At 45.0% G+C, this 20,504-nt stretch overlaps 1 protein-coding gene across 1 annotated transcript in view; it reads left to right on the top strand.

Moving 5' to 3' along the window:
• LOC122712052 (regulating synaptic membrane exocytosis protein 2) overlaps positions 1–20,504 on the top strand; it is a 59,785-nt gene that overhangs the window by 27,505 nt on the left and 11,776 nt on the right. Inside the window, exons 7-17 of the mRNA XM_043931368.1 lie at positions 174–363; positions 6,834–7,035; positions 7,307–7,558; positions 8,446–8,493; positions 10,370–10,634; positions 11,120–11,374; positions 12,003–12,188; positions 18,147–18,291; positions 18,675–18,841; positions 18,919–19,091; positions 19,433–19,670. Of these exons, the coding sequence (XP_043787303.1) occupies positions 174–363; positions 6,834–7,035; positions 7,307–7,558; positions 8,446–8,493; positions 10,370–10,634; positions 11,120–11,374; positions 12,003–12,188; positions 18,147–18,291; positions 18,675–18,841; positions 18,919–19,091; positions 19,433–19,670 (2,121 nt within the window). The remainder of the gene's footprint in view (positions 1–173; positions 364–6,833; positions 7,036–7,306; positions 7,559–8,445; positions 8,494–10,369; positions 10,635–11,119; positions 11,375–12,002; positions 12,189–18,146; positions 18,292–18,674; positions 18,842–18,918; positions 19,092–19,432; positions 19,671–20,504) is intronic.

Below are 20,504 nucleotides of genomic sequence, written 5' to 3'. Positions count from 1 at the left end.
AAGAGTGATGAAAACTGTGATGAAAACGGGAAAACACCGCACGGAACACTTGCGTACACACACATACATACATACACAAACACACATAGAAATGAACACTCGCAGACGCACACATACATACAGTAACCAGACACACGTTCTCGTATCTCCTGTGTATGTGGCGTGTCCATTAGGTTCACGGAGAGGAGGGGGAAAAAGACAGTACGATTTGACGGTGGGACCAATGTCGGCGGCCCTCAGGAGGATTGGTCTTGGGAGGCCGATCGGCAGGGTAGCCAAGACAGCGCGACCAAAGACTCCGGGATAGACACCTCTAGCACGTTCACGAGCAGTGAGGACAGCAACAGGGGCGACCTGCCCAAGGTACGGGGCCCGTTACGGACCGACTCGCGTCGATCGTTCATGTATCAATCAATATTTCCGGAAAAATATAATAATTTGCTTGTCGATCGACGAACAACACGAACAAAAAAAAAAAAGGCTAGAGTTCCATCGATCTCTCTCTCTCTATATGAGTTCGAGTTCTCTCGAGAGCGCAATGAAAAAGAAAAAAAGGAGAAAAAAAAAAAAAAAAAAAAAAAACATGGCCAGGCCAGTCGCTTTCGATCAGATCAGAGTTATACACGTTATAGGATGGACGAATGTAGCCGAGTGGTTGATCGAGTAAAAGGGGTCTCTGTCGCGCTAGCTAGTCAAGAACGATGAATAAACGTACACGGCTTTTACAAGATTTCACTATGAGCTATGTATACTTTTTTTTTTTTTTTTCCCCCCACGTCGCGTAATAAATCGCGCCTAATTTGTACGAAGTGGCGCTTAGACAATTTATTCGTCGCGGGTCTCTGTCGTCCAAAGTGGAATACGGTTTTTTTTAATTCTTCTCCTCGTTTCCTTGCTTCTCATATATATATATATATAGCTTTAGTGGAGAGAGACACACATAGAACGATGATTTTATTATTATACATCCGTGGTCTGTTTATTAGTGCCTGATTATTTGATTGGTTCATGTACCATTAGCGTAGTAGTTTTAGTGTAACGTTTGGATTTAACCCTTTCGTTCACATTCGACGAGAAGAGGAGAAACAAGAAAACTTCGATCTTTCCTTATTCGTTTCGAATAAAATGTAGATTCGAGTAGATACACGCGTGGATTATATATATATATATATGTATATACATGCGATATATATATATATTTTTTTCTTCTCTCTTTAGACGCTTCGTTCGTTCGTTCGTTCGTTCGAGATCGTGAAATCGAGCGTGAAAGGGTCGAATGCGTGACGAAGGGGTTAATTACACGACGTAATTATGTCAAATGCCGGGCGAGCCGAAGTTTCAGGGAGGGAGAAAGATTCCACCCGTTTTCCACCCGCGCCTTCTCTGACTCTTCAAACAATATATATATATATTTTTTTTTTCTCTACATGTTTCTTCTTCTTTTTTTTTTTTTTTTAATCTCTTCCTTCCTTACTTTCTTCTCTTACTTTGCCATTTCACATATACATTGTGAACTTCGTATGACGAAGAAACCTCTTTTGCTCGATTCACCCCCAAACTTCGAGCTTGAAGGCTTTCGTGCTTGGATCCGCGCGTACTTTTCGTTACGTTACGTATTATTTCCAACGCATCTCAGTTTCTATATAATGTATTATATATATATATACATATGTATATATATCTAATATATTGAATCCAATTGTTGCGCGCAAGTCCTTCGGACCTCCTTTTGTCGAGCATCTTTTTTTTAGCATTGTCAGCGGAAACGTGTCACGGAGCGAGAGCATTTGACGAAACACGACGGGAATGCAATGTTCCTGGCAAACACACATAGTTTGATCGCACCTGATCGCATGAGTCTTGGACTGATCTCACCTAATTAACAAACTCTCTCTTGGGCGTTGGCCCAAACCTTTCCCGTGATTATTATATAGCTACATAGAATAGGATGCTTTCATCGCGAATCTCATTCTTTCTCTTTCTCTCTCTCTCTCTCTCTCTCTATCTCTATCTCTCTATCTCTATCTCTCCTTCTCATCTATCTCAAACCATTATATTATTATTCATTATTGTATTCTTCTACTCGATCAAACGACTTCGAAACATTGCCATCAAATGGTAAAGATTCATTATCGTCATCGTCATTATCCATCATCATCCGTCCGTTTCCTGTCTCTTGTGATCGAATTATATCGATTCATCTTATGTCGATTCTTTTCCCTCTTTCTTCTTCGCTTCAACTTCTGTTTTTCAACCAAACGACATCGAGGCATCTCTCGATCTCCATCTCCTCTCTCCCCCTGCCCCCCCTCCTCTCCCTCCGGGATATCTCTCGTGGAAACGGGTTTTATCCCGGTTATCGATCTTCTTTGCCAGTTTCGCAACGTTTCGTATCCCGAGAATTCGGTGCGAATTCGGTCGTACAACTCGACTCTCATCCACCAACTTATCCACCGACATCACCACCGACATCACCACTGTTCGTTCACCACACGATACATCCCGCCACACGATATATCGCCCCGCGTTATTAAACGGCCAGGAGGGGGAGGGGAGGAGGGAGGGGGGTTGCGACCGCGTTTAATCAAGTTTTGAACAGGATCGCGCTCTTCGGCCGAATTTCGAAACGCCACGGTGTTAATTGGAAACTCGTTTCTTTGCTCATCCACGTGTGGTGTGCCTTGGTACCGGAAAAAATTACCCTCCGCTCTGCTCGCCCCCTCCCATCCTCTTTTTCAAACGTTCTCGTTTAGAGCGAAGAGCGCGAGAGGATAGGCTCGAATGTAATCAATTTCGTTACACTTTTGATTTGTTTGATCTTCGATCGCTACGACGAGATTAAAATCGAATCTCGAATTATTTCCGAGGTCGTATTGTTTGTACTTTGTATCAATCCTTCGATCGTGAACGGAGGGATAAATTTCGTCTTATCGTTCGAGGATCGTTTAACTCGCACGAATCGCTCGTATTTGCGATTATTTTGCAATTGTTGCGAGGATTGAATCGATCCATCGATCGTTCATTCATTTACTTTTTTTAACAAGAGAAAGAAACGTTGTTGTTACTTTGTACTATTGCCCACCATTTCGTAATCATCTATTCTAAAATGGTTCCTGCGAGTTAAGCTTGAAAAGATAGGGATCGTTAGAGGCAACATCAACGTGATTAAAAAGTGAAAAAAGAAAAAAAAAAAAAGAAAAGAAAAGAATCATCATTGTCATCGCGCGAGAAGAGTTTTGCCAATCATCGCTCGTAGTTCCGGACGGGCGGCAACATTCGGGCGCTGGTTTTCCGATAGCCTCCTTCCTTGCCGGGCGCATTTGTCAGTTGGCTGGTGTCGGGATGGCCGATGGCCGGCCACGCTTCGATTATCCGTTATTGTTATTACGCGGCCCCGTAAATCGGCTTCGAATTTCGATCCGATGCGCGCCCATTCTTTCGAGTCGCCCTCCGTCTCTCGTTCGTCGAATTCGTTCGAACGGAACCGAGTTATCAGCCGTGGAAACACCGCATCGGCACGCCCGTTTAATCGTTCGTTCCCGAAAATGGAAAGCTTCTTGAGAATTAAGAACGATCGCGAGGATTTATAAACAGAGAGTAAGACGAATCTGACGGGAGCGGTTCAGATATTTTTACTTTCGATTTGTGGAAACTGTGTACAGATTAAGAAACATCTTAGCAGTATCTCAACGAGATTGAGAAATCTCGTTTACTTTTTGTCGTAACATTGCGAAAGATATTTTTCGGAGGCGTACTTATTTATTGTTATTTTATTTTATTTTATCGAGTCGCCGTTATCCCGAGCAGGCTGTACGAGTACAGCTTGACGAGTACATTTGCACGAAAAGGTCCTCTCGGAAACGAAGTATCGCATCTCGTATTGATTTTTACCCCGCGAGGATAGAGGATGTTTCAAAGTTTCTCCCGGTTGAAATGAGAGGAATTATGTCTTCTTCTAAAGCCCGGCCGGAACACCCTGTACGATACCCTGTGCAATAAAAACGACAATCCAGCGCAAGCAGGCAAGAGAGGTCGGGGTAATTCTTGAAAAATTCTCGGGGAAATTCTCTGCGCCGCAACGAGAACGAGGGAATTGCGGCTGTGGTGACCGAGTTCCCGAGGCCCCTTTTTCGACCGACAAAATATCTCTCGATCGTTCTCCTTTAATTTTCTACAATTACCCTGCGTAATCTCGATCTCTGCGAGAGATCTTTCTTTCTTTCTTTCTTTCTTTCTTTCTTACGGGAACGAACGATTACCAACGAGATCACTGGACGAAACCCGATACGTAGCCACGGATCATCGTTCGATAAATGGAAAAAGAAGGGAGGAGAGACCGAGGTGGAGGGTCGGCCGAGGGTCGGTTGGAAAGGCCGTGCTCCAATTATGAGAAGCAAATAAGCAAGATTAAATTCGATCCGAGTAAACGGACGCGGGAATCGTGCAATTTATCCCATTTGCGGATCATCTTGTGTATTTCTTCGCTCGAATCAAGATCGACCCCCTTTTTTTTCCGGGATTGGGGGCCTAGCGAAAAATCGACAGGTGTCGATCGGCCGATAAGAGGCAGAACAGGATCGATGGAAATTGCATCACAGGATCGCAGGAAATTAAATCCCTCGTAATCTTTTCTTCGTATTCACGCGCGTGCTCCCTCGAGAGGAAGTCGTTCGATGATCGCGCGAGATAATCGTTTTTCGAATATATTTTCGGCACAAAGTTGACGCGCATCGTGCGTTTCTTCTTTTTCGTATTTTTTTTATTCGAATATTCATTTACGTACGATTACGATTCAATTGGAATTCTCTCGAAAGATGGATATCTTTCGGCGAATTAGAGACTCATTTCCAAGTAGCGGCAATCCTTCGGTTGGATAGGCTAGACGATTTTACGAGCCGGTGTACCGATCCAAAACCGTCCAATTAAAAGGGACGAAAGGATGGCTGGTTGTTGAGAGAGGCGTACCTGTTTCATAATTAATCGAATTGGAGCACGGCCAAAGGATATCCGAAGCAGCCTTGACGACCTCGTTAGGCTCTCGTCGATCGGTTTCGCGGTGTCTTTTGATAAATCCGCGACTCTTGCCGCCCCGGAAACGGATGTAATTGGCTGCGCCTGTCGTGTGCTCGTGACGAAACGTAAACCACGTCTCAACCCTCGAAGTTAGCTTCTAAGCTTTTAAACGAAAGAAGGGAAAGTAAATGGGAATGGAGAGGAATATATATATATATATATATAAAAATAGAATATCGTGAATTAAAAACTCGAGTTCGTATTCATAATCGGGGAACAGGCATATTTAAACTTTTTCCAATTTAACAAGCGTATTTTAACGAAACTTTTCGTACGCGCGTTTATCTTCGTCAATGAAATATTTAATTTTCAAGTGTTCCATCCGAATCTGTGGCCGTGGAATGAAAAGTGGAAAGAAAAGCTCGAGCGTCGAGTGTACGAATCCAAAGTTCTTCGGATCTTTTAATTAGGACAAACAAAAAAAAAAAAAAAAAAAAANAAAAAAAAAGAAAAAAGAGAGAAGAAGAAATAACAAGGGAGAGAATAAATAAAAGATAAACGGTGATACGGTTCAAGCAGCCAATTATATCGGGGTTAAAGTGTCCAGCGAACAGAGTTTATTAACGTTAAAAATCAGGATTGGGATAAAAATTTGGAAATTATGGGAATATAATCGTATCTTCTGCGCGAATACTTTGCGACATTCGTCTGCATCGAAATCGAAAGTGCCACGACTCGCTCATGATCGACACGATCGACTGGAAACCGGAAGGAGGCGACCCCTCTCCCTAAAGTAGATCCATCAGATTAAATCGAGTCGCTCTTCGATAAAGATACCTCACTTCCACGGTGTTTATCTTTATCTTTTTTTTCTCTTTTTTTTTCTTTTTTTTTTTCCTCTTATTTTTACGATTGCAATCACGTCGCTGTTGCATGCCTGGAACCTTGAGAGCCTCGAACATGGGACGTTCGAAGGGACTGATTGTCGCTTTTTTTTTCTGCTCGTATGCTCGTTGGGAAGAGGAAGCATGTCGCGTGAGCATGAGCCTAGTCACTGTTCATACTATGTGTGTACATAGATGTACGATCATTAGATGTACCATAGATACCGCTTTCTCTTGACTCTGTTTCTTTTTCTTTTTTTTTTTTTTTCTTCTTTCTTTCTTTCTTGTCAAGCTTGCGTTCGTTCTACCATTTTTACTTACCTTCACTCTTGAACATGTAGACTCACCTCGCTATTCGGACACACGTTTTTTATAATACGAGAAGAAGGAGGAGGATACCCGAGCGAACGATCCGGAGACGTCACAAATTTTTTGAAACGCGGTCCTCGGGTGTGCTCCGTCCGCTGCGCACATCGCATCGCCAGGAATCGCTACCATTCTCTTCTCAGCTTCTCTTTCATCAGAATCCCCCGCGACAGAAATATCCTGCGACTGATGAACCGGATCGATACCGGGGCGGTATTTCGCTTTGACGGTTGATTAAACGGTATATAGAATATCCGTGGACGTTGGCGCAGGATGTTGTTGCGGGGAGGATCAGCTTGAAAACCATCAACGTCACAGCCCGTTCACGAATTACTTTCATAGCGATCACGGTCCAGTCACGCCAGGAATTTGGAAACCAATCCACGATATTACCGGTTGCCTTCCAAGATTCCGCCAGATTAAACGTCGCATTGGTTCCCAAGTTCGAAAGCGTGAGAGAGACACGCGTCTCCCTTCATCCCTCTATCATTCTCACGAGAGACGCGACCAAGTGTAACGATGAAATAGAAAGAAAAAAACCAACGAAAACCCGTTCTCCGCGCTTCGTAGCATCCCTGGCAAGTGAGCAGAGACGGCCAGAAGATCATTGGCCACATGGTATTGCGAAAGCAGTCCGGATCCGGGAGCAGTAGTAGCATACTCGGATTGAAAGTGGTCGGCGGCAAACTGTTGGAGGATGGCTCTATGGGCGCCGTCATCGAGAAGGTGAAGAAGGGTAGCACGGCCGACATAGAAGGTCAACTCAGACCCGGTAAGAATTAAATCTGACCCAAAATTTCCCGGCATCCGAATATTCCTCCACCCATCTTCGATGCTTGGTCATCTACCTCGCCAATATTCCACACACCGTGCGATTCATCCACGCCGATTAAACCCAATATCATAAACAGTTTCTCCTTTTTTATCCTTTCATTCGTCCACATTCGAAACTCGGTACTCTTCGACTCGGCCAAATCCCAAGTGAATAAATCCCGCTGTTGGAGGCGAAAGAAGGATCCGACCGGACGATTCGACGATTTCAGGTGACGAGGTGATCAAGTGGAACGGCAGATCCCTTCAGGGCAAGAGTTTCGGCGAGGTTTACGACATCATCGCCGAGTCGAGGCAGGATCCCCAAGTGGAGCTGGTGGTCTCGCGGAATATATCGTCGACCGCGGGTCCTATGGCTACGGGGGGGCCTATGACCGGGGGGCCGATGGCGGTGAGGAAGACCGCGCAGACCCAGTGGAGGCAAAAGCACCCGGAGACGATATCCGGGCCGCAGCATCACAAAGGTGACTATGCGCTTCGCGCTTCGCTCATCCCCTTCCCTCTCTTCTACACTCTTTCTTTATCCTTATTAACCATTCCATTCCTCCTTGGACACACACGCTCTCTCTCGGGAAGATTGCTCACTCTTCTCACACTCTCTATCTCTTCTCTGTCTCCCTTCTTGCCTGCTACCATATGTATATATACATATAAATATATATATATATATATATATATATATATATGTACGTATACGTATAGAGCGTGACACACGGTGACGGATGCGTTCGAAGAAAAGAAAAAGAAAAGAAAGAAAAATGACGATAATAATTCGAACCGTCCCCGGAGCGTAACGCGCGTTTACACGACAAAGGTAGAGAAGGTAGGCAATGGCGATAGAGATACACTACTTTAGGATATGTGCTATGGGAATTTGTTGAGAACGAGTAGTAGTTTGAGAGGAAGGGGACGCGTGCGGTGGTCTAATGGCGAGTGCACGCGTCCCTTTCGTTACGGGGTGTGATTGTTGAACGATGATCGATCGAGTTTTTCTTGATTATTTTCGTAGAAAAGAGAGGTCGCGCAATGATACGATGTTGTATCGTTCAACAATTTTACCTTCGCGTAGTATCTATTACGTAGTAGTATATATATATATATATAGAAAATTTCTAGAGCTAATTTAGAGAGATTTTTAATTTACAGTATTGTCGTATTCTTATCTATATCGGGGAAATTTTAATTTGTTGAAAAAGAAAAAGAAATAAAAAAAGAATGTCACGAATTGACACGAGAGCATTGGAAATATCGATCGGGTCCTTTTTCCTCCCCCCCTTAGTCACGTTACCATTAATTATATATACCTATAGTTATAGTTAAGCGCATTGATAGCGACGCTATATTGTCACAGATTATATGATTTTTCGTATTCCAGGTCTTAAGAAATGTATTCTATGGGGTAGGCCTCAAATTTCTTAAATTTCTCGAACCCTGAATAATCGGTGTTTTATATACCCCCGTCCGTGTTGTGGTTCATGGTTCTCGTTACCCCCTCCCCCTCCTCTCTTTTTTCGAATCTTTCCGCTGTATTATTCTCTTTCTTTTTTTCTCTTGCCGATAATCTTCCTTGGGGAGGAAGATTCGGAAGGGAGATGGCGAAACCGGAAAGGATTTGCCATTCCCCGGACGGAATGCAACGATTATCGGGGATGCAACGGGAAATCGAGATCGATGCTTTAACCAGAGAACCATTACGGATTGTTATTCCGTCCGTGCTTTCTGTATTATCCATCGATGTTGTCGTAGAGCTTAGAAAGTAGTGCCGATGCACCAACCCCTTCCCCTTCCCCTCTCTGTCCCAATGCTAACACCGCCGTTTTTTTTTACGATTTTTACATAGTATTTTTTTATGGGAGCAACAACTTTGACGAACAACTTTGAATCTTTTTTTTTTTTTTTTGCGTCGTTTCGTAACTCTCCCCTTCGCATTGGCCTCGCACCAAGGACGCAATGCATTCAAAATCTTACGTATAATGTATAATGCGCCATTCTTTTGCGCGATTCTACCCGTTCTTTTTTTTCTTTATAGACTCTTCGAAAGCTGCACTCACCGTTCGTGACTTAAGATCACGAATCGCAATAAAAAAAAAAAAAAAAAAAAACAAACGAAACAACGGCGAGCGTTAAACGTTGCTTGCGATCGTTCCGTTCGCGAGCATTCGAACGCACGGGGGAACGGCGATACGCGTCTCCCCTCTTTCTCTTTCTTTAATTTTTAATTTCTGTATTCTATATAAAAAAAAAAGATTGTCGAATAATTGTGAAGCAGTTTTTTATGTTTATTTTATAAATCGACCGATCGTCGCCAGACGCCTTCAGGAACCGAACACGAAGAGAAAACGCAACGCTAGAGATGTGCGTATGCGCTTTCCATCCTAGCAGTCACGCGGAGCTGCGTAATAAACGCATCCGCGAACAACTTTCGCCGGCTGCGTACGACGCATGTCTACGCGTGGGACGGGGTTGCTCTCACTCGTGCGACCAAGAGACGTGTCCTGCACGTGAATTGCGATATACCTCCCGAGGAATGGATGCCCGCAAAATCGCATTACACGCACCCTGGCGATGGAAGGGAAGTTACGGGGTACCCGGCGAGTCTTAGAGCGATTCGAGGAGCGATCCGAATCCGAATTCGTGATCCTGAATCTGAATTTCCATGGGATTATAAATCCGCTCCCCTTAAACCGGATCCCGGCCAGATCCCCGCTTCCTGAAAATCGTCGAATCGCTGTAAGATCCATACGTAATCCATACGACCAACCCGGAATAATCCAAATTCACGGTCGCGAAAACGTTTTATACGTTCTAGGAAACAAGTTATATCGAAGATATGTTGGCCGTAAGTTCCTCGAATTTCTTGCATTTGCCCGTAACTCGAACGTCACTCGATATACTCCCCGTATATATATATATATATACATCCTCCCCTGTCCCAAGATTCGGTGCCCCAGTAAAAGATCGTCGAACCCACGTCCCCGTTTTGCCCACATTTTACGAGTTTGTCCGCGAATCTTCCGTATATCCACCTTCTATAGATGGCGATACAAAAGCTAGTTGCACTTTTTTTCTCTTTCTTCTTCCCTTATTCCTCCTCGCTCGTATCATTGTACGATATTTATATTTTATATACGTTATGTACATACATATAGATATATATATACATATATAGACCCTTTAACACACCCAAAGTAGCCAAATTCCACCGTTCGAAGCACGCAAGGTTACAGGAGGAACATCTTAAAATCTAGCGTGGCACGTTGAACGATCACTTGCAGAGTTGTACGACGCGAGGCGCGAGAAACCTTCGGTTTTAGTGACCTCGCCTGGCTCGCCGGATTTCCACGCTCGGGGACACGCGAGACACTTACGGCACGCGTCCAGCAACGCGAACGTCGGTGGTAATCTCCAGGTGAAGCTGAGCTTCGATCCCGTGGCGCTACGGTTGATCGTCACGTTGATCTGCGCGGCAGGGCTCACGCCCAGGAGCAACGGCCAACCCAGAAATCCCTACGCCAAGATCTTCCTGCTTCCGGACAAGAGGTGAGTGTTCTCGATCGCCTCCCCTCTGAAAACCGATACGCCTCCACCGTCCCTTTCCACTCGTTTCCTCTCCTTAAATATATATATATAATTTCTCGCGTGAAGAAGGACGTAATTCCACTTTTTCGTCGAATCGATAGAGAAAGGGAAGTGCATTTGAAATTGTGCGGAAAGTTTTTCCCAAAGAAGAAAAAAAAAGAAAAGAAAAAAGAAGAACGGAATATACGATGCCCCCTCGAAAACGTAGAAACTGTCCTCCTTTCAGAGAAAGATAAATCATTTCCTTAAGAAGCGTTCACGGGCCAAAAGATAGCCGCTCAGTTTGGCCGGGTTGCCAAACGATGTTGCCATCAAAACTTCTCTAACCCTTCGAGGTCGTCTCTCGTTAACCGCTTCCCCTCGTCGATATCATTCCCTCTAGATTCCACCAAGAGCGATTATAATTTATAATCTCGCCGTTTCTCTGTTTCCTTCTGCGTGGGCAGCGAAAAGTCGAAGAGACGCACGAAAACGTTGGCCAACACGAACGACCCGAAGTGGAATCAGACGTTCGTCTACGAGGGTATAAGGAGGGTGTCGGAGCTGAGGAAAAGGGCGCTCGAGATCACTGTGTGGGATTACGGGAAATACGACACGAACGACTTCCTCGGCGAGGTGGTGCTCGAGCTCGGGGCGGCGCGTTTCGACGAGGAGGCCGAGTGGCACCCCCTGACGGGGCATAGCGAGCACCGGCATATTGGGTATGTGGAACAGCTCTCGATAATATATACCTTAGGATGTTTCACTTTATTCATGCCTCTGAGATGAGACGCAAATCGCTAAAAAACGCATTCGTCCGCTTGTTGCAATGAGAGACTAGGTGAGAATTTTATTTTAGAGATTGGTGACTGACGAATACTCTTTGCGCTTCTTAGTCGCTGAATGCAATACAAAATGTGTCTTGGGACCGAGTCTTCTAGAGCTTTGCGAGAAGGGCCTAGGCCTCTGTGTAGGCGTGCAGCCATTTCTTTCCGAGTATTTTAGGCTGAGGGAGAAGGAATCCGTCGACGGTCTCGTGCGTTTTACCCTTTTATCAAATAAACCGCGCGTGGTAACATATATTCTCGTCAAATGAACAGAGAGAACGGAGTAAATCGATAAATAAACAGAGATAGATAGATAGATAGATAGATAGATAGACAGAATAAAAAAGAAAAAAGAAAAAGATGATAGATGAAGTAAAGAGTAAACTAATTTCGAGGATAGTATAACAAGGGAAGAAAATTATTCGCGGCGTGTTTCGTTCAGCGGAATCCGTTCGGCTGATTCTTTTTCACCTAGCGCTAGCGAGAAGAGCGTAGCGTGAGATCTAAATTTCGCGTTGCACAGATACTATCAGGAGCCCGATGACATGGTGATAACTCCGGTGGACTGCCATCTCAGTCCACCGTCGACGACGTCGCGGCTCAGCGACTCTGACACTTCCGAATGCGATATCACGGACTGCGACGGCTCCAGGGAGCAAAGGAGAACAGCTGACGGTGCCAGTATAAGCAGTATCGGCAGTTCCTCCAGGTAAGAGCATCCTTCGAAAATCTCTCCACGGTCGCGTCCCCGAACGACTCTCCCCAACCACTCTACCGACCAACCCCTCCCGCGAAACGATATATATATATATATATATATATACATACATATAAAACTGGGGGCAAGAGAGAGAAAGAGAGAGAGAGAGAGAGAAAGAGAAGCGCCGTGCTATTTTCACGGCTGGCATGAAAGAAATCTTGCACGGAACACGGGCGGATACGAGAACGTTTAACGAGAAATAAACCGACATCGTCGATTTCGTGGGAGTCGCGGATCGCCACGTAGACACCGTCGATGCGGATAGAATTAAATGTTATGGGCAAAAAGTTTGAGACCGCCTTCTTCTTTTATTTTTTTTTTTTTTGTTTCCCTCCTTTCTTTCCTTTTTTCTTTAAAAACACGTTTAGTTGCATCTACGCGTAGCTCTTATTATCATCGTGTTTATTTGCATGTAGATCGATGCGCTTTGATGAGTTTTTTTTTTTTTTCTGTTTTGTAGCAAACTTGGTTCGTCAGTCGATGTTTGTGATTTTCCTTCGAGTTAGAAGAAATATTCTTAAAAAAAAAAAAAAAAAAAAAGAAGGAGCTGATTCTTTCCAGCCTGAGATGTGAATTTGGAATATTAATATTTTTTTTTCCTTTCTTCGATCGTGGAAAGAGGAAGAGAAACAATGACAGTGATAACGAAATTTATTTATGGGGTGGTTTCAAACTTCCTGCCCTAAGAGGACACCACGAGATTAGACGAATTATTCTCGCGAATCCATCGTTCGACGAAGAAATTTTGTACAGGAACAGAGAGAAAGAAAGAGAAAGAGAAGGAGAAAGGAAGAGTCGTGCAAGATTCGATGCGGGTGCGTTTCGCGAGGAATTAATGGCGCCTTAAGTAGCGTGTCTTTGGCCACGCGGCCAAACGCGGAAACTCGCGTTACTAATCCGTCGAGCGTTATTATTCCCGACTTAAGATCTGGTTCACGGGTCTCGTAATCGGCACCGTAACTGTCGTCGTAATGGTCATTCCCTGGGCGGCACGCGACGCGGTCTTAATCGTCGATAACACGAGATACTCGAGATTAGCCTATTCGAACGTTTCCTCCATGTATCGTTCACCTTTGTTGCTCCTTGTTCCGGTTCCATATTGAAAAGACACCGGATGAAATTCAAGCTCGATCGTACGATTGATCATTTTCGAAAATTTTTCTCGTTTCTTCGTCGTCGCCATTCTCGATTCATAAAAAAAAAAAAAAAAAAAAAANAAAAAAATTTCAAGAATTTTATTCCTATAGATATTTCTTTTTAAGCACGTGTTGGAATAATCGACGCTTAAACGGTCCCCAAGTATTCTCCCCCTCCCCCTCTTCCTCGAGGTTCGATTTCACCAGGTGAATCTCCGGACAATTGCGAGAAAAGGAGGGATAGACCGGCGTTTTTGTGTGTCGTGTGTTCGCGGAAGACGGCGTCGTCGTGACGTAAAGCCGTCGACCACAACGATGAAAGAGAGACAATGGCGGCGGGGGCAACGGGGGTGCGAATGAGAGTGTAGCGGGGGAAGAGAATTAGAGAAAGAGAGAAAGGGAGATGAGAGAGAGAGAGAGGGAGGGAGAAAGGGAGAGAAAGAGAAGCCGGGAGCCAAGTTATAAAACTGGGCAACAAGCCAATTGACATGCCAGTTGGCCTGCAACCACCGCTGGCTGCGGAAGCCAGCCTCCGAGCCCCGTATCCATATTAATATTCCAACGATGACGTCCGATCGTTATTTGTGAGTGCAAAGTGCTCCCTTCTTCGTGCATCCAGCCTTCCGATCCTTTATTTTTCCCCGAAGGGAGGGAAACGGAATAACACCGACTATCGCCAAAAGTTGCGGAGTTGAAGCGAAAGGGGTGAGAAAAACGGAAGGGCGAGCAAATTGGAGAAAGGGGAGTGAGAGAGAGAGAGAGAGAGAGAGAGAGAAAGAGAAATAAAAAAAAGGAGAGAAAAAGGTGAAAAACGAAAAGGATGAGATTCGAAGCCCACGGCTACGGACGGTGGTGGTAACCCCGCGTCGAACGGCGTGTCTAAACAAATCCACTTTGAACGAGACGGTTAATAAAGGCTTTTTGCCCCAATTCGTGCAATTTCCTCGAATTTTTGTGAGCACCGGTATCATTCGGATTCAATGGCTCGCGAGGGCATGGGTCACGGGCCTGTGACCAGTTAATCGACTCCTTTTTTTAAACCTTCGAGGATCCGTTGCTGCGCGACACCCACACCCTCTCCTATCGGAATTCTCTTTTCGCGAGAAATTCAACGTTTATCACGAGTGAGACGCGAAAGCAACGTGGCTCGTCGCGGAGTCGCATCGCGTGTGACGTGGAAAAGAGTGTTCAGAGCGTTGTATCGTTTCTAATTCGATGCTCATCTTGATGAACATCTGCCGAAGATACCACGAGGTTACCACTCGGCCGTGCCCCGAACAATTTTCTTCTCTTGAAATCTCTTTCGATCGACCATTTTTCTCCACCAATTTCACCCACCAACTTTTGTAAATTTATTCCGCGGATGATGGTGGCGGAACAAATGCGATTGCCGTTCGGGATACCCTGTACGCCTCGCCTCGTTCGCTTTCGTTTGTAATCAATCGCCTTATCTGTGCCCCGACCCTCTTCGATTCGAGGGTGCTCGAATAATAATATCCGAAAGTTGGCGGTGCTCGTTGAAAATTGCACGACGCAGCGTCGAATGACCGAGGAAAGTTGGCTGATCTTCCGCCCGAAAGTTTCGCGAGTTCCCCGCCACCCTCTCTCTCTCTCTCTCTCTCCCTCTCTCTCGATACGTTCAATTTTTCATTTCGAGCACACGCGGCGAGGAGCGACGCGGATTCATTTCTGCCGCCTCTCGAGGTCGTGTCGAGGAATCTGTAGAAACGAATCGGAACGGCGCGTGCTTCGTTAATCCACGATGGCCTCAATCTGCGAGTCGCTGACCAATTTTTTCCCCCTCTCCCTTTCCTTCCATCCCTCCCCGTTCCGAAGGGACGATGACGATGACACCGAGGCGAGCCCGCGAAAAGGAATAATTGAAACGTTCGAGGCGACACGTTGGAGGGATAGGCGAGGGTTGCAGAGATATTTAATAACCTTCAATATCGTCTAATAGGATTATCGAAAAGGGTTTCACTGGTTACATTAATAAATCCATCGTCGGCCGAGTCGGCGGCCGCGACGTGTCGCACGATCAGATTACTCTCTTTTCTTTCTTCCGCTAGCGTTCCTTTTCCGCCCCTTTATTATTATTTCTTTTTTTCTGAGGAAATATATATATATATATTTCTTTCCATTCATCGTTAACACTTGATTATTGCCACGAATGATAGGTTTACGTTTGAGAACGTAACACGATAATGATTTCTAATGATGACGTTTTAATTTTTGGCGATAGCCAATCTCTCCCTCCTTCCCTCCTCCTCCCCCTCCTCGATCGATTTTTCCTTTCTTATTTATCTCTTCTTTGTTTGTTTATTTTTTAGGTTTCATAATATGTCGTCAAATTATAAACGGTACGGCCATTAAAACTTATATTTCCTCCTCTCTCTCACACGCAAGCACGCGCGTTCTTGCGTCCTCGCTATGCTAGATTGAAGGTAGCGTGTAGATGAAATTCCCTTCCCTTCCCTCCTCCCCTTCTGACGAGTTAGATCGACGAGAACAGAGCCGTTCGCAAAAATGAATCAAAGAAATGCCGTTATTCAAAGAGATTAGAGCGCGTGTTTGCCAGACCATATTTTTCCACACCTTTTTTTCCCTTCGAAAACGGTCGAACGACTAACGACCACGGCCGGAGTTTCGCGCGTCATTATCGAAGAGAAACGTGGGAAATCTAGGAACAAACCCACGTTCGATCCTCCACGCATCCAACGATAAAAATCATTCGTGTCCGCGTTGCATCGCCGACAACAACAACAACAACAACAACAGAAGGAATTCATCAAGTAGAATCGTTGGGGAAAATTTTTCGAACCTAGCCGTTCTTGTTCGTTCCACGATAAACTTGTTATATTTGAATAATATTTGATCCTATATCGAAATAATAATATTCGAACTGGGTTGCTATATCTAGTACGGAAATGTTGGAAATTCGCGAGGTAACGTTCGTTGATAATAATACACGTACTCTTCGAGACGTATTCGAGTCGCTTCCGAAGCAAGGGATCACGCAGCTCCAACTACCCCCGTATTAGTTGCTCGTGGTTGCTTCTACTCTCGTCCTCTTGGTGCTCCTCTTCGCTTGCGCGCGGATCGTCGTATGTGCACCGATCGAGTAAACGATAGAAATAAATAAACGAAAAAAAAGAAAAGAAAAGAAAGAAAAAACGAGTTCAGCGTTTCGCTCATCGAGGAGAAACCGTTAGTTTCGTTTCTCGTCGAGTGACCACCACTCGGATGGAGACGATTGGACGAAAAATTGAGAGAGAAAAAAAAAGAAAGAAACAAAAGAGGAAGAAAAAAGCGCAAAAAAAAAAAAAAAAAGAAAAGGAAAAGAAGACGAGTTAGTTAGGCGCAGAGATTCAGTAGGTCACCGATCATGTAGACACACGTAGGCGTCATCATGTCATCGCTTCTTGCATCTCTCCACGTTTAAAAAAAAAAAAAAAAGAAAAAAAAAACGAGACTTAGATTTGCGCGAGGACATGGCTTTTTAGTAACGCTTAGTGCAAACGCGATGCATCGGCCGGGGTGGCTCCGTTTCTCTGTTCTTTCCCCCTTTTCCGTCCCGACAATGCTTTTCTTTCTTTTTTTTTTTTTTTTTCACCGATTCGAAATTTGTTGTTGGGCAACGTCCAGTTCCGTCGATGCTTATTGGTGTGCCATCGTTGCCAGGAAGCGGAAACTACGGATCGTCGGCTACGTAGCGCCAATGATTCGCGCGCGATCAATCTCCCCCGCCACCGCTTCCCTACGCATTTGGCTCGGTTGATCAGCCGCGGGACCATTGTTTACAGCAGCCAAACCACCCTTACTTTACCGAGTAGCTTCTTCTTGCCAACAACTGGAAACTGCCCCTCCACCGTGGAGGAGGACACCACGGACAACGGTCCAAGCTACGGTCTTATTTGGTCCGCTTTTATTGCCAACTAAGGGTGCAGTTTCGCGCGTGGATCGCGACCACTCGGTTTCATTACGTGCTTCGCGGATCGATACTAGCGTTTACCAGCCTTTTCCGCGGAACGAGGTAATCGGTATATCGAAATTAATTCGTTTCCACGGTGTTCTACGATGGAAATATCCACGGGTGGAAACATAAAATGTTGCGAAAGTGAATCCTGGAAATAAATCGGTTTGATCGAATCGTTCGATTAAAGTGCATCGTCTGTTGGAATCTCGAGATTCCATTCGAAAATCGAATTGTAAATTGTTCCATTGTAAGGGTTGAAACGGTTAACGGTCGTAAAAGAATAGAACGTACAGAAATACATATTCGAAGGGAACAAGCTGGCTCGAGCTTTTTTTGAAAAACTTTGACCGACCGATCGCCTTTCTTTTTTTTTTTTTTTTNTTTTTTTTTTTTTTTTTTTTTTTTTTTTTTTTACCCCAAATACGGAGAACACCTTCTTGCGTTTATCCATTATTGTTTCCGCCACGTAGTAGAGCGTGTCCTCTGTGCCATGGTCTGTCGCTTACCGAGCTCGTTCGTGTGTAACCAGTCGTACGCGGATAGAACCGCGCCACGGTTGCAACGCGCAGAGCGTAGAGAATGCATATTTGATAAAGCATCGCAAAATGAGAACCAGCCTGGCCGCATGCACTCTGTAATCTAGCGCGAGAGATCACAAGCACTCGCCTTACCCCTCCGCCCATATTTTGAACGCATCTATAAAAATAAATAAAAAAAGAAAAAAAAAAAAAGAAAAAAAAAAAGGGTAACACGACGATCACTAATCGGCGAAAAAATGAACGCATGCCGGAGCAGCCACTATTCTAGCCCCCCGCCGGAAAGGGAGCTCTGCATGGACGGGGAGCATCGAAGTCGAAGGGACATGTCGCCGCAGGGGCGTAAACGGGCCCTTATACGGGATCAACCGGCGTCTATTTCTGGTTACCAGACCTATCGCAAGGTGAGTCGTTGCTGCGTCATTTTGCACCCGATTTTTCCCAACCCGACCGCGTTTCCCTCCTCTCCGTTCCGAGAATTTAACGATCGGTCGAGGAACGGTTTTGGAGGAACGGATAGATTTCGTTTGCCAAAAAAGAAAAGAATCGTCTTTGGACGTCCCTCGAAGGGAGCTACGCCGCGAAACTTTTAATTACATTACGCGATGTAATATTTTCCTCGAACTGTTTCTGAAACAGTTATTCTCTATTTATCTATTTTCGTCGCATAGCTTCCTTTCGCCGCTCTTATCCAACGTCTGTGCGGTCGCGATTATCGATTCGTTCCCATCTATGGAATATGGGGATATGGAATATGGGGTGACGGTTAAATATATTTGATTCCCAGGACGATATTCATCGAGGAATGATGAGCCACAGGTCGCACAGCGCAGCGCCCATGGATTCGCCGAGCCTTCGGTATCGCGGAAGGTCTCAGAGTCCCACCGGTCATCGCTCTCTGTCCCCGCCTGAGCACAGATCCATGCCCTACTCGCACGGCTTCGTTCCACCCAGGTACGCGAGGATCGAACGAAGAAAAAAAAAAAAAGAAAAAACACGAGGACGTTGTTTTCCACGTTGATTTTCTCCAGATTCAGCTCGAGGTCGGCGACAGCCACTCCCACCGGTAGCCCGAAGAAGAGGCAGCTGCCTCTGATCCCCTCCGCCCTGAAGGAAAGGGCTGTCCAGGATCTCGAGGAGCGGGCCAGATTCATGAGACACCGAAGTAGACAGGTGCACACGTACAGGAGTACGGGGATGGGAGGTGAGCGGTACTCCTCCTACTTTTACGGAATATTAATTCGAAAGTTTTCGAATACCACAGTTTGCGATACGGGAACATTAATATAACCTCGTGAAAATCCGCAACCCTAATTGACCCTGTTTTCCGAAATTTCTGGCCGGGACGAATAAGCCCGGCACGAGTTCGTAATTAAAGACGTTGTTAAATTCGGTATTTGGATGTAATTTGACGCGGTGTATAATAAAATTTTGGAGGTGTAGAATTTTTGCAAATAGTTTTCAACTTTTATTTTTTTCGAGTCGAGTCGAATCTCTCTTCTATTCTCAAAGGGAGGGAGGGATGATTCTCAGGTTTTCTTTCAGGTTGGGAAAGACATTATAGCGGTCTGTCGGACTCGGATCTGCTCTCGATAGATCACGATCCGTTATCGTTGCCGCACAGTCACGCTTATCGAATGCACAGACCGCGAAGGGGACACTTAAGTCCCGACAAAGACGTACTTGGAGATCTCGGTGACTCAGATATGGAGAGTGTAGCCTCCGTGACGAGCAGTGCCTTCAGTACGCAATCGGAACGACCACGTGGCTCTAGAGGACTAATGTGAGTATAGTTCAATGTCTATATATTTTATATATATATATATATATACATATATAATTTTTTGTCGAGTCAATGACCTTGCATTTCAAAATCAGTGTACAAAGCAAGACAAATTTCCATAGAGAAGAAATTATCCCTTTAGAGGAGACAGCCATCCACTGTACCATTTTTACGCGACATTCGGTTAAGTCCACACTTTTCTCCTTCTCTCTTTTCATTCTCCTCTTCTTCCATTACCGATCGCATTTTCCATAGCTCGGAGAATAGTGTAAAAAAACGCTTTCGTCCCCCATATGTGTAAATTAATGATAATAATCGTCGTTATTGCTCGTCGATGTGACCATGCACACCGTGCACAGAATGGAACATTTGATGGCTTACCTTCTCATCGACGATAATCCCTGAATTAAATGGACATTGCCGAATGAAATGACGTCCCGTAGTTGCACTTGTCTCATCTCCCCCTCCCCCGCCGCCGCCGCCGCTGCCGCCGCCGCCGCCTGCTTGATAGGTAACCCCTTCCGCGCTCTCTTCGGAGGATTCTCTACCTGCGTTTAGTTTGGCTAGAAACTTGCACCTCCTATGCACCGTGTCAATGTCCATTTAATATTGTCCCATTCTAAATAAAGCAGGGATTAGTGCGTGGCGTTGGTCGAACGGCTAGGTCTACCTACGTTGAAAACACGTCACAATTATATACGTACGATTTTCCGCGCCGTCATGATTCACGATTTAATAAATAAATCAATCGTCGCACGTCCTACCTGCAGATACAACTTGCATTTATATATACGTATATATATGTGTATATATATATATATATATATATATATA

The sequence above is a fragment of the Apis laboriosa genome, unplaced genomic scaffold (genome assembly GCF_014066325.1).
Source record: "Apis laboriosa isolate Shangri-la unplaced genomic scaffold, ASM1406632v1 scaffold18_cov149, whole genome shotgun sequence".
Taxonomy (NCBI): Eukaryota; Metazoa; Arthropoda; class Insecta; order Hymenoptera; family Apidae; genus Apis; species Apis laboriosa.
Note: the sequence above shows the minus strand (reverse complement) of the source record. Positions and strands in the feature narration are given on the sequence as shown.